The sequence below is a fragment of the Glycine max genome, chromosome 13, assembly GCF_000004515.6.
Source record: "Glycine max cultivar Williams 82 chromosome 13, Glycine_max_v4.0, whole genome shotgun sequence".
In the NCBI taxonomy this organism is placed as follows: Eukaryota; Viridiplantae; Streptophyta; class Magnoliopsida; order Fabales; family Fabaceae; genus Glycine; species Glycine max.
The window spans coordinates 29,759,165-29,774,398 of record NC_038249.2 but is presented as its reverse complement, the minus strand read 5'-3'; the positions used below and the strand labels follow the sequence as shown (position 1 = coordinate 29,774,398).

The 15,234-nt window shown below is 35.2% G+C and overlaps 1 protein-coding gene across 1 annotated transcript; it reads right to left on the bottom strand.

Annotated features, from left to right (window-relative positions):
- Positions 1–484: 484 nt before the first annotated feature.
- Positions 485–5,672, bottom strand: LOC102667700 (putative disease resistance RPP13-like protein 1). Its single transcript, XM_041008222.1, has 2 exons — positions 1,421–5,672; positions 485–636 (listed from the first exon to the last, which is right to left on the bottom strand). The coding sequence occupies exon 1, from the start codon at positions 5,472–5,474 to the stop codon at positions 1,923–1,925; it is 3,552 nt and encodes a 1,183-aa protein (XP_040864156.1). The 5' UTR covers positions 5,475–5,672; the 3' UTR covers positions 485–636; positions 1,421–1,922.
- Positions 5,673–15,234: the final 9,562 nt, after the last annotated feature.

Genomic DNA, 15,234 nt, shown 5'->3' with positions numbered 1-15,234 from the left:
AAAGAGTGATTTACTACATGCAGCCAATGGTGCTTTTGGTTTGATTCATTAGCTAAATGACATCATGCAAATTAATGAAATGCATTTCTGTTTATTTTTAAGTTTTAAACTTTTATAATACAACAAATTAAATTGCTTATTGCTCGTGGAGCTCTTCTAGTTAGATTTAATTTAGGGCCTAAAATCACATTTAACAATTTCAAAGCTTTGCAATAAAAGAAAAATGAAATAAATACTTTTTTAGACGACAATTCTTCATAAAAAAAGTTGGGAACAAAATTCATCTGTTAAATATCTTATCTGATAAATAATTCAGACGTCTAAAACCATGAATAAAATTTGGGTTTAGAAAATAATTATAGAGTATTTACATGGATTCAGATAGCTGAAGAGAGCCCCAAAGAAGTTAGAAGTATCATGAATTCACGATCATTAGTTTTAGAAGAAAACAAATTTGAAATTTTAGAAATGTACTTGCATGATGTAACCTCTGGAATTAGTAAGCCAGTGAATTCCCGATAAAAGCAATGCCCATAATCCTGTTACAAATTTAGCTGTACATAAACTAATGTTTAAAACAATTTAGAATAAGCATGCATCTCCCAGGATAGCAAGTAGCTAATCTGCATCAACCACCTGCACTCAATTGTTGCAAGTAAAAAAGGAATAGACAAAAGGAGTTAGTTTGTGAAAGAAAGAGGATGCATACATATGCAAAAGTAATTTTAAAAATCTGGCAGATTGAAACTGCCAGAAAATGATAGTTTATGGTAATTTTAAAAATCTTAGGGACTCGATTAAAAAACTTACATGATCAAGGACCTAATTATTATTTTTTTAGTTTAGAAACCTACTTAAAAATTTTAAAATAATATAAGGACCAACCGAATAACTTAACCGTGTAATTAACAGAAAAACTGATATGTGAAAAAGTACATGAGAACATTAAGCAAAAAAAGATGACAAGAGACAGAGAACGAAGCCCAACCCACATCATAGGAAGCTCTGCAAAGCAAGACTAAGTTTTCAGCGCATAGTATGATTTTTGAATGCCTTTTCATATTTAATATATAAACAATATCATATCTCAAAAGCTACAAAGATACTGCGGAGAATTAGCACCTGATGAATAGCTACAAAGTTATTATTTTAAAATTATTATTTTTTTATCTCTGTACTTATTCAATTGTCTCTCATTAATGTTTATAAAAAAAATAATTAAGTAAAAATATACAGAAAAAAATAATTAATACATCTAAAAATTAAAAAAATAACCTTATAAAAAAAAAATAAATTGTTATAAATAATCTTATAATTAGGATAAGAGGAAGTATTAGATATAAAAGGAAAAAAAAAAAAGCTGATGCGTTAAGAAGCATGTAGAAGTTTGACGATAATTCTTAAACATCAACATCATTACCTTATAACAACACGTGTTCAATGCGAGCAATCTTTGGCCAGTCTTCGCCTTGTTCCCGGCAACGTTCTGCTAGCAACGGACAGATCCAAATTCTCAAAGTTGAAATGGATTTGGGCAGACCCTCCTCTGGTAAGCATTGGAGCCTGGGGCAGTCAATAAGACGCAAATCCTTGAGAGAGGAGTGGTGGCAGAGACCTTTGTAGTCCAGTCTTTTTAGATCTCCACAGTCATAGATCTTTAGATAAACAAGAGAGTGTGGCAGTACACCTTCCTCAGGAAGACACTCAACATCCACTCCTCCAATCCGTAAGGTTTCTAGAGAGTGATTGCCTCCCAAGGCACTTTTCAATGAGGACATAAGTTTGTAACTACCATAGAGATGCATATTTTTTAAATTTGATGGCAAACCTCCTTCGGGAAACATTTCAACTTTTGGACAACGAATTATGCCCAGATAATCAAGAGATGGAAGGAGGACATGCATTCCTTCAGGCAATGATTCTCATTGGGGGCACTCTTTGATACTCAGACGCTGGAGATGATTATGAGTCTGCCCCTGTGAAATCCTCTGTAGATTAGGACACTTCCTGATATCAAGCTCCCTGAGTATTGGGAAGATATCTAGCGGAATGGTCGTTAGAGAGTCGCACCCAGAAATCGTTAGATCATTTAAATGACATAGTTGTTCTGGCAAGTGCCCTTTCAGCTTGGGACAACGATATATAGAAAGACGTTGAAGACGTGGAAAAGCACCTGTCACACCTTTACATTCCCATTCTTCCCATCCCTTCATATCGGAGAACTTCAAAGATTCCAAGGATGTAAATGAACAAGAGCTACTCCCGAAAAAATCAGCATTAATACTCACAATCCCATCAAGGTTGTCAATTGAAAGCTCCTTCAAAAATGGCAAAAGTCCAAGGGGAGGCAAACCTTTCAGCTTGGGACAATAATATATAGAAAGACGTTGAAGACGTGGAAAAGCACCTGTCACACCTTTACATTCCCATTCTTCCCATTCCTTCATACGGGAGAACTTCAAAGATTCCAAGGATGTAAATAAACAAGAGCTACTCCCGAAAAAATCAGCATTAATACTCACAATCCCATCAAGGCTGTCAATTGAAAGCTCCTTCAGAAATGGCAAAAGTCCAAGGGGAGGCAAACCTTTCAGCTTGGGACAACGCACTATAGAAAGATGTTGAAGACGTGGAAAAGCACCTGTCACACCTTTACATTCCCATTCTTCCCATTCCTTCATATCGAAGAACTTCAAAGATTCCAAGGATGTAAATGAACAAGAGCTACTCCCGAAAAAATCAGCATTAATACTCACAATCCCATCAAGCCTTTCAATTAAAAGCTCCTTCAGAAATGGCAAAAGTCCAAGGGGAGGCAAACCTTTCAGCTTGGGACAACGCACTATAAAAAGACGTTGAAGACGTGGAAAAGCACCTGTCACACCTTTACATTCCCATTCTTCCCATTCCTTCATATCGGAGAACTCCAAAGATTCCAAGGATGTAAATGAACAAGAGCTACTCCCGAAAAAATCAGCATTAATACTCACAATCCCATCAAGCCATCTAATTGAAAGCTCCTTCAGAAATGGCAAAAGTCCAAGGGGAGGCAAACGTTGGCAAGATTGACAGTTCTCCAAGGTTAAGGACACCACATTACATGATGAATTATCCGATAACCAACTAGGAAATTGTTTACCCCCATAGTTCCTCATCGTCAACTTCTCCAAGTGTTTGGAAGGCTGTAGATTCTCGATTACAATTTCATCCCTTTCTCGATTTTGGTTCCAGTCTGAATCCCATTTTAACTCTAGCTCGACAAGGTGTGTTTTATTTTTTAAATCCACAGCCAATGCATCTGAGGGATTCTCAACATTCTGCAGGTTCTGAATTGATAGACTTCCATGAAGATTGAGTTCTCCTAGCTGCTGGATACTGAACTCCCTACTTTTGCCAACATTAAACGAACTCATTAATACTTGAAGATACTTCAGTTTTCCCAAATGTGCTGGTACCTTTCTCACTCCAGTATCTATTAATTCAAGGCGATGCAAATCAGTGAGTTTATGCAAATTTGAGGGCAGCTCCTTCAAATGTCTACAACCATTTAGCTTCAGTATTTGCACGTTGTAGAGAGAACATGTTGATTCAGGTAATTTTTCTATGTCAGTATTTGAGAGGTCTAAGGAATGGAGATATTTAAGATTACCTACAGAGTCAGGCAACTCTGTTAGGTTAGAATAACCAGACAGAGATAAGACACGTAAGAACTTAAACTTGGAGAATAATTCACGTGTTGACATCTTGCAATGCCAACGATTGTAGTTACGAAAACTCATTTCCTCACTTAATGACATAAATGTGCGTAACCTTTCAGCATTGTATAAAGTTCGAAACCCATCAAAGCATTTAACGTGATCGCTTGCAACTGAAAAATGACGGGTTGTCTTCGGTATATTTTTTGCTTGATCATCTTCCAACCTGAAACAGATGTCCCTACAAACATATTTTGCCAAATCATTGAGAAGGTCATGCATGACAAAAGGTGTTCTCTCTATGGTGCTTGATTGTTGAAAGAAGGACCTTGACAAAAGATCGTTGAAGTATTGTTCACCGACTTCTTCTGGACTCCTACTCTGTTGAGGACATTGTAAAAAGTTTTCCGCCATCCACAGCTGAATTAAACCCTCCTTGTCAAACCTGTAATCTTTGGGGAATAAGGCGCAATAAGCAAAACATCTCTTGATACGGGAAGGGAGGTGGTGATAGCTTAGTGCTAAAGCAGGGACAATAGAGCTATCCTCTTCTGAAAATTCCCATATCTCGCTTTTCAATATGCCTTCCCATTCTGAAATAGATGATTTTTGGTGTAATAGACTTCCAATTGTTGTCAAGGCCAGAGGCAGTCCTTTACATTTTTCTACTATCTTCGTACCAATCTCCTTGAAGTCTGGATTTGGTTGATGACTATCATCTCGGAATGCATGTTTAGTGAACAATCGCCAGCAATGATCATCTTGCAACAGCTCTAAGCAATGTGTTTTATTTGATCCCACTACTGAAGCAACTTTCTTGTCACGTGTAGTGATAACAATTTTACTCCCTGAAGCCCCATCATTAAGAGGAGTTTGCAAATCTTTCCATTCCTTTTGATTTCTGTTCCAAACATCATCCAAAACAAGAAAAAATCTCTTTCCTGTCAATTTTTCTCTCAACCTTCCCTGAACCATTTCTCGGTTTCTACTATCATCAGTTGATTTAGTGACTGCCTCAAGAATTGTTCTTGTTACATTGAAAACATCAAATTCATCTGAAACACAGACCCAAGCTTTGATATCAAATTTATTTTCTATCCTTGGGTCATTGAATACATGTTGGGCAAGTGTGGTCTTACCCAACCCACCCATGCCCACAATAGAAAGTATTGATAGTTTGTTACAATTGTCAATGTCAGATGTGAGCCAATTAAAGATCATTTCTTTGTCATCATCTCTGCCATAAATAACACTTTCAACAAGCAAAGATGTTGATTCTGAATGCAGTGATACTGCACCACCAAATCCTGATCCAACACCACTTGCATTTTTCAAATCTAGATAGCCACTTTGGCTAGCAAGATTTTCAAGGTCCCCAAGGACCTGTTTCATCCTTGATTTAATTTCCTTGGAACTAACAGGAGAAGATTTGAAGAAATTTGGTACCTTGCAAGTGCAGCCAGAGCAGGTTTGAGATTCAGCTTCGACTTGGCATGTGGAGATCTCATGTTGTATTTCATCCAAGAGATCCTCTGCGTCAAACAGAGCATCTTTGACCTTAAGAAGCCAGTCCCTGACACGTGTATCTCTGAACTGCTTTAGTTCTGCATCCACAGCCAGAGCCTGTATGGAGTTCAGCTTGATTTCCAAGTTGTTGAGCAGCTTTTCATCAAGCTTTCTTCCACGAAAGAAGTCCCGAACTTGAGGAGAAGCAAGCTTCTCAAACGCAACCTGAAGGAAAGCAGAAAGAAGAGCACCACCGACCAATTCTAGTGCCATGGCAGGAAAGGGAGTTGAGTGGATGAATGAAAATGAGTAATTTGAAGTGCAGTGCAGGGTTCATGTACTGATCAAATCAGTGATAGGCAATTTTATGAAGGATGGCTTTAATTAAGATTGAGTCAACCAATAACTGTTGAGTCTTCCCAACAACACAAACTTTAACAGCTGTATTCCATGAATTAATGCGTAGCTATGATTCTGCAGAGGGTACCTCGTGGGATATTAACCAACACTAGTTAGTTTTAATTTTATGAGTAAAAATAGTAAAAAAAATAAAAATTATTATTTATTAAAAATTAGATATTTAAATAATTATAAAGGGTGAAATTATCTTAAGGCACTGTAAATTGTCGAACCAGAATTGAAAGAATAAACTAATTGTTTCATAAAATATTGCAAATAATTAAAAAAAACTCAATTTTACGTAATAAGTTTGAACTTTTCTCCACTTGTTCTTAAAGAAACAAACCTGTGATGTGGTTCTGGAATTCAATGCCTCTCATATCATAAAATATTGCAAATAATTAAAAAAAAAAACTCAATTTTACATAATAAGTTTGGACTTTTCTCCACTTGTTCTTAAAGAAACAAGTGTGTGATGTGGGTCTGGAATTCAATGCCTCTCATATCATTAAATATTGCAAATAATTAAAAAAAAAAAAACTCAATTTTACGTAATAAGTTTGGACTTTTCTCCACTTGTTCTTAAACAAACTTCACGATCATACATCGTAGTCCATGAGATGAGGACCCCTCCCCCTGTTGTTGTAATAAAATGATAATATGTGTACACATCCAAATGTGGCGGCAGAGAACCTTTTTTATTAAATACAATTTATTTAATACTATATAAATAAACCATCAAATATATAACTCTCATTTTTCATTTCATGCATCATATTTTTTTTCTTATTACTAAAATTTAAATGAGGTAGATCTTGAGAGTTTACTAACATCAAAACATATTTTATGGCTCATTGAATGTTTATAAAAAAAATTATAAATTACTTACATTTTTCTGAAATATGAGTTTGATTTTTAATAACTGAATCAAGTGTTGTTAGCTATGGATCACATTTTTAAATTAGTAAGAAATTAATTTTAAATAAAAATATTAACTAAAAAGGAAGATTATGTTTGGAATCCCAAAGGATAAACAGCTGGAGAGAAATAATAAAAAGAGATGACAGATATTAGATAAAAGATGAATAAAATTGATGATATAATATAACAAGTAAAGATATATATATATATATATATATATATATATATATATATATATATATATATATATATATATATATATATATATATATATATATATATATAAAAGAGATAATAATGAGATATTTGAAAATTTTAGAACTCATAAGAATGCTTAAGCATATATAAAAGATAGTATTAATTGATAAAAATAATTTAAGTTAAGTTATGTTTGGTAAGATATTTTGATTAATTTTTAATTTTTTTCATTAATTTAAAAATTTATTTGATTGTTTGATAAATAAGTTTTTTAATAGTTTTTAAATTTTTTCTAACATTTTTAGACATGTTGCTTAACTAGTATTTTTTAAAACGCTTACTTTCAACTTTTTATATTTTTTCACTTTTATCTTTGACTTATTTTCCTTGTTATGTTTTTTAAATGAATCTTGATTTAATTATTTTTTTGTTTTTATATTTTTTAATTATTTTAATAACTAATATTACTAAACACTTTTAATTTAATAAATTAGTTTTTTTAACTCTCATTCGGCTAATATTTTAACTAATTTTATAAATATATTCTTAAAAAATAGATAATTTCCAAAGAGCCTGGGAGAATTTCATTAATAGTAGGACCAAATTTTGGTGTGAGTACTTCAATTGTACCTACACCCCCTCCATCCTCTATAATGCATAATAATAGTTAGACATTATTAAAAGTTCTGCTCACTACAATAATTCAACAAAGAAAATTGTTCAAGCTAGCTATCAAGTATCAACATCAACATCGTTCAATCAAAAAATCCCATAACAACTTTAAAATCTACCAGCTTGATCCTTGAAGTTAGCTGATTGCAATTTCCAACCAATAAAGAGAATTGCATGGCTCATAAACTTTACAAACCCTTATTAATTAAGGGGTGTTTGATTTGATTGTTTTCTATTTTCATTTTTACTGAAAATAGAAAATGATGATGGAAATACGTTTGGTTGAATTTTTTAAAACATTTTCAGTGAAAATATTTTCTCAAACAAATTAAAAACTGGAAACAATAAAATCTCATTTTCTGTGTTTTCAGTTGAAATTAGGAACTTCATTTTGGGTAAAATGAAAACACGGTGATAAAAAATGTAACTTTAAGCAAATCTAAAAATATATTTTCTTTTGAAAATACATTTTCAGTATTTTTATTTCTTGAAAACAGAAAATAAGAAATCAAACCAAACACGTTTTCAGAATTCTAATCTTTTAAAAATGAAAATAATTTTCAAAAAATAAAAATAAAAAATGAAAATGCAAATCAAACTCATCCTAAACGTTTCATTTTCAAAGGTTGCAATTAAACTCAATTCAATAAGAAAATTCCACCAAACAACCATTCTAGAAAACTCACATGCATCTTTAAGTACTCAAGGCACTATTCTCAACTTAAAATTAAAATAAGTTAGAATTTAAATTTAAATTTAACTCAATCTCAAACACGTACTTATGAGATTAGAGTTTATCTCACTTATATTATTTTAGATATATTTTTAAGCACGTGAAATCTTCCACTACATATTTCATGTTGATAACTGTTTACTTATTTCAGAATCTTTATATTAAAAATACAAATTAATCAATTATTTATGTAAATAATACAAGTAAATTATCATTTACGTAAATGATACACTTCACTCTAGAGTGAAAAGTTGGTTTCCCATGAACCAATTTCTCACCTAAGCACAACTTTTTTTGAATTTCCGCATAAGCAAATTATTTAATGCTTTTTTATATATTTTTTAAAAACATTTAGAAATTGGTTCCTCCAGAACTAATTCTAAACATATTTATTTTTAATTTTTTTTAAAACTCAATTAATAAATCATTTTTTTCTTAACATATTTTTTTAAAATGTTTTAGAAAATGTTTTTTATTTTAAATTTTATTATTATTAATTTATAAATATTAATTTTTTATATCAAAAACTTAATTTTCATTTGTTGTTAATTTTTTACATATTTTTTGTTTTGTCATTTTTTGAAGAGTTGAAATCATTTGAATTATTGAAATCATTTTTAAAAGTAAGTGATAAAATATTTTAATTAAAAAAATAAAAAAACTAAAATCTCTAATTTGAAAAATATGAAGATGAAAATTTTATATCTTCATTTTGTAGTAGTTTTATATAAAAAAACACAATAATAACTAATAATAATGACTAAAAACCCATAAAAATTACTCACATAAATACAGTAGAATAATTTTTTTTATTCTTGAACACTCCAATAATAATTAACTGTACAACAAAAAAGAAACTCCAATAACTGCATATTTACAAAACAATAAGTAAAAAAATGATACATTAAAACAATTGAGTCTAGCATATGATCTAAAATAGCCAAAAAAGGAAAAAGAAAAAAAGAAAAATCGTCAGTAGATATAAAAAGAAAACGAATGATTTAAGAAAAACATATATAAATTTTGTAGGTAAGTGGGGAGGATTGATAAAGATGTTTCAGAGAATTGCAGAAAAGTCTCAATTTCTACAATAGTTGAATTTACATCAGTTCAATAAACTGATATAGGAAGGCCTCTACAACCAATATGTAGAAGTGTATTTTGTAGTAGTGGTATTTGCATATAATTCTTAAGTTATAATTGGTGATTTAATTATATTAATGAGAGAAACAAATTCCTTCAATATTCCTTTAGACCTAAAGTGGAATGACATAAACTTTCTCAAAGTGATTCACATTAATTAATACTAGTTGTGAGATAAACTGTTAAGGCTATAATATCTAGAGTAAGAACTTTGTTAACAATGACTTGTAATAGTGGGAATAACAAACCACTTTAGAACTCTATGCACTATCTCTTTCTCATTTCTCACTTTAGACACATACACACCACTGATCCAAGTTTTAGGCACATCTTTGTTCGCTGTTTTTTCTAAACTTGGATGCTAAATTCCTTTTGAGCTTTTCTTCGTTTTGTTTGGTGCACACCACTCCCAGGGAAGAAACTCATATTTATAATGCTCAAGGGATGTGGACTTGGGCTTTCTAGTGGATTTGGTTAAATAAAAGCATCATTTATCTCTTTAATTTGAGAAATTGCTTGTATTTGGAAAATGATATTTCTTATATTTCTAGTTCAAATATTAGATGTAATCCCAATATGAAAAGCTTCTCAAATTTGAGCAACAATACTTGGTTTTGACATTAGATACTCACCAATTTCATAATTCCAAGGCTATATTAGGTAGGGGAAGTTTTTTTAAAAAAAATTGAACAACAATATTCAAATTTGAGCTTCGAGAGTCATGAAACTTGAGTCCACCATGTCAAACTCGAGTTTGAGCCTACTTGAACTCGAGTTTCAAGTACCAAATTCAAGTCTAACTAGGTTGTTGGGACTTGAGTTCTAATATTACAAACTTGAGTTTCTCAACTAACTAGGTTCAAAATTGAGTTTTCAAGGTTCTTAACCCTTTTTGTGTAAATGCATTGTTTGGTGGATTTTCCATTGACCTAGTTGGATTAATTATTTAAGGTTGTTAACTCGTTGGTAAGTGTATCACAAAATTTGTCACAAGTAGTAAGGTATTCGGAAGTCCGAGTGTCGAATCCACATGGACTTTGTTTCTACTTGAATTAATGCAAACCCAATTTAAAAGCTAGATAAAGAATTTAAAATAAAGATAAGAAAATATAGTAGATGAGATAAAGATTTAAAGATGAAAATAAAAGATTTAAATTAAAAGATGATAAAGATAAAAGATAAAGAAAATAAGAAAATAAAAGTAAAAGATAAGAAAAATAAAAGATTAAGATAAAGATAAGATAAGAAAAATAAAAGATAAAAATAGAAGATAAAAGAAAAAAAAATTCAAAACGTGACAATGTTGGGACTTGCTCTGCCTTATTTTCCTAGGATGTATGAGTCTATGATTTTTATTTATCAATTTAGGTGATTCTATTCTATCCACGTTTCAATTACCTGCCCCTAATTTCTCAGGATAACAAACCTATTTTATATATATATCTTTCAAATTCCTTTGTAAAGACTCAACAAATAAAATGCATGGAGTTTGAATTTCAATAATGCATTGACATAAAATAATCATTCTATGTCTAGCAAGGACTTTCCTATGAAATCTTTTCTTTTTGTTCTATTAGAAGTTATTATCTTCCGAGCGTCTAACCCCTAAAACCAATGCTTGCATACCTCCTTTAAATCTTAATTAGAAATTATCCTCTCCCGAGCGTCTAACCTCTAATAGAATATAAATACAAAGATGAATAATGTAAGATAAAATCAGAAAAGATGATAGAATAGAAAACACCTTTGCATTGATAAATAGTGAGTACATTATACATCGCTTGACTTTTAGGTCTGTCAGACCCTAACTAGGGATTTAACAACTCATGGTCACTGAGGACTTTACAATGGATGGGTATAAGAATTAATGGAAAAAGATGGGTGAAAGAAAGAAAAGGAGTAATGAAACGCGAGAGAGGGTTGTGTGGTGTTGTCCCTCCTTGATTTGACTCTCTTTTTATGTTGTTGGAGTGGACTTGGGCCTAATACTAAAAATCTTCCCGAGTGATATTTTTTTATATTTTTTGGATTTATTTTGCTTTTAATCATATCTTCTTAAGATTTCCTAATATTTTGGATATTTTCTTATCATTTAATACAGAAATAACTGCTAAATAAATATTTTCAAAGATATTTTTAATATCTTTTTATTATAAAAATAACTCATATTTAACGGTTATCAAAGGTCTAGATGGATCATTGATGCTAGTCTTAATGATACTTGAGGAGTTTATAAGACATACCAAAGACACAATACTTTTTGTTCTTCAATCTTGAGTTTTGAGCTTTGACTTCTTAGCGTTTTTCTTCTATTAATTCTTGGCTTTGACTTGAATTATTTTAAGAGTGCCTTAGTTATTAGCTTTGTCTTCATCAAAACTCACCATTAGAATTTCCTTGGATAGTCTTCTTGAGTGTTGGGATGTTCTGCAGTTAGGGAGTCATTTTTTTGTTTCTTTTTTATGCTTACACCCGCCATAGTATTTCCGGGGCGTTTAAGAGTTACTCTAAAGCCCAGGTGAAATTTGTTGCAGCTGATGCTTTTGGGCCTTTCTCGTATGATTGACCTCCTGCTATTACATTTGTATCCTATCACATGGACGTTTCATTTTCACAGGGATAACGAGAGCTAACAAAGAATCTAATTAATCATGAATCGGGTCCTTAAAATTTTAGGGCGTGTTTTCTCTTTTATGATCTAGTGTGCCTTGGACCTCAAGTACAACATTTCTTTGCCATATTTTTTCAAGGGTGGATTTTTAACTTGTTATTGGTGAATTGTTATCTATAATAATAATAATAATACCAAAACAATGTAAACCATAACAAATAATATAATAGAATAATGGTTGTATCACTATCCGTTCTCTAACTTTTTGCGTGGATTGCTCCTGATACGAGTACAGAGGACACAGAGCTTGGGAAGGAAGACACTGAGGATGATCTGAGTAAGAGGGGAGAAGAGGATAGAGGGGTGCAAAGAGAAGGAAAGCCCAAAAGGAAGGTTATCAAGCCCAATTATCTAAAGGATTATGTTTAGGAGAGAAACAGAACAATATACTTCATCATACTTAGCCTTATGCCTAACAAATAGGAAAATTACGAATATATACTCATTCAAAGGATAATGACAAGCAATTCTGTTATATGCATATTCTAGAATTATTCCAGAAAGACAGCTCAACATAATTCTGTTACTAGACCATCTATATAATATCATGTAAATAAAGCATAAGGCAATGAGAAGATATTTTTCCTTAATTACCTTCTTCTTTTTCATCTCTTCTGTGGAGGGGTCTGGACCTCGAAATCCAGAAGCTATCACTGGTGCTTTCATTGACCTTCCGCTTCCATGGCTGATTCCGGTACTGATCGTGTCGAGGCTGCCTTAGACCGCCTCACTTCCCGCATTGAGGACCTCTTGCAGCATGTGACTCCATCAGCTTCTCCCCCTTTTCCTCCTCGCAGTCCGATTCCTGCACACACACATCGAATGAAATTAGACGTTCCGCGATTCGATGGCACTGATCCTATGGGCTGGATTTTTAAAATTACTCAATTCTTTGAGTATCACGGCACTCCCGATACTGATCGTATTACCATTGCTGCGTTTTATATGGAGGGACGGGCCCTTGCTTGGTTCCAATGGATGTCAAGCAACGGCCAATTCACCTCTTGGCCCGTATTTCTACAGGCCTTACAGACCAGGTTTACTCTGTCCAACTACGAGGATCCCTCAGGATCCCTCTTCAAGCTCATTCAGAAGACCACAGTTGCAGAATACTTATCTGAGTTCGAGGAGCTCGCGAACAGGGTCGTCGGCCTCCCTGCTCCGTTCCTTTTAAGCTGCTTCGTTTTTGGCCTTGCGCCGGAGATTCGTCGCGAGGTGATGATCAACCAACCGCTTACGGTGGCACAAGCGGCGGGTCTTGCGCGTCTCCACGAGGAGAAGTTGCGCGACCTTCGCTTTGATTTCCGCCAACCCAACCGACCTCGCCCTCTTCAGCTACCACCTGTAGCCCCACCGCAGACTTCACCGCTCCCAACCTACACACCTCCGCGCGCCTCCACCCTTCCCCCTTTGCTCCCTCTGCCGCCACGTCCTAACCCGCAACCGCCACCGATGTTTCGTCGCCTGACCTCGGAGGAACTGGCGTCGCGCCGCGAGCGCTGCCTGTGTTTCTCATATGATGAGAAATTTCACAAGGGCCATAGATGCGCCCCTAGGGTTCATCTACTGATAGCAGATGATGAAGACCCCCTTGACCCCGCGGGTTCTAATATAAATCCACCAGACTCTCCCGACCCGCTACCCGGCCCATTGGATAGACCCGACTCACCGGCCCACCTCAGCATCAACTCTTTAGCGGGTCATCTTGCACCCGAGACCTTGAGACTCCTCGGAACCATCTCCGGCGTTCCCGTCCTGGTGCTCATTGACGGTGGGAGCACCCACAACTTCATCCAGGAGCCACTCGTTCACCAATTGGGCCTTCCTTGTCAATCAACCAGCCCATTAAAGGTCATGGTAGGAAATGGGCAACATCTGCAATGCCACACGATTTGCAGTTCCACCACCCTCGTCCTTCAACATCATTCATTCACCATGGATTTATATGTCCTGCCCATTGCCGGCGCTAACATTATATTGGGTGTCCAATGGTTACAGTCCTTGGGCCCAGTTTTAACTGATTATACAAAGCTCACCATGCAATTCTTTCATGATGATAGGTTCGTGGAGCTCCGCGACGACCCCGAAGCCCACAGGGACCTCTTATCTTCCCCACAATTCCGGCGTGTCTGCCGCCATCAACCACAGAGTCTCTACTTCCACATCACAGTGCTTCCGGTGGATTCCGCACAACCGTTGACCAAGCCCGATGACCCTCAGGTTCAACATCTTCTTCATCAATTCGCCATTCTCTTTCAAGACCCCACCACTCTTCCGCCGGCAAGAGACACGGACCATCAAATTCACCTTCTTCCACATGCGACACCAGTGAATGTCAGGCCATACAAGTATCCATATTACCAGAAACGCAAAATCGAAGCTCAGGTGGAAACCATGCTTCAACGGGGCATAATTCAACCCAGCAAGAGCCCCTTCTCGTCGCCGGTATTATTGGTAAAGAAGTCTGATAACACATGGCGCTTCTGCGTGGACTATCGCGCATTGAATGCCCTGACCATCAAAGATCGTTTTCCGATTCCGACGATCGATGAGCTTCTGGATGAGCTCGGCGGTGCGTCTTGCTTTTCCAAATTGGATTTGTTGCAGGGGTATCACCAGATACGCATGCAACCGGAAGACATACCGAAAACGGCCTTCAGGACGCATCACGGCCACTTTGAATTCAAAGTGATGCCCTTCGGTTTGTGTAATGCGCCTTTTTCATTCCAGGCAACCATGAACACTCTTTTCCGGCCGTATCTCCGGCGATTCATCATCGTGTTCTTTGATGACATTCTCATCTATAGCGGTTCCCTCAGCGATCACTTACGTCATCTTCAGGCCACATTTCAGATACTCTATGAGAATCATTTTGTGCTTAAGATCTCCAAATGCCTCTTTGCGCAGTCAGAAGTCGAATATTTGGGTCATCTGGTCTCACACAGAGGTGTTCAACCTGTCACTTCGAAGCTTGATGCCATTGCTCAGTGGCCAATACCACGTTCAGTCCGTGCTCTACGGAGTTTTCTTGGCCTCGCCGGATTCTACCGCAGGTTCATTCGGGGTTATGCCACCATTGCCGCCCTGCTTGTAAAGGCCACCACGGTTGAACCTCTCCAGTGGAACTCCTCCACTCAGGCAGCTTTTGACGCTTTGAAACAGGCTCTGACCTCCGCTCCGGTCCTTTCTCTCCCTGATTTTCAATTGCCTTTTACAATTGAAACTGATGCTTCTGTAATCGGAATGGGGGCTGTATTGTCCCAACGGGGCCATCCCATCGCTTACTTTAGCAAGCC

Coding starts and splice junctions, on each gene's coding strand:
- LOC102667700 (XM_041008222.1), bottom strand. CDS start 5,474: ATGGCACTAGAATTGGTCGGTGGTGCTCTTCTTTCTGCTTTCCTTCAG.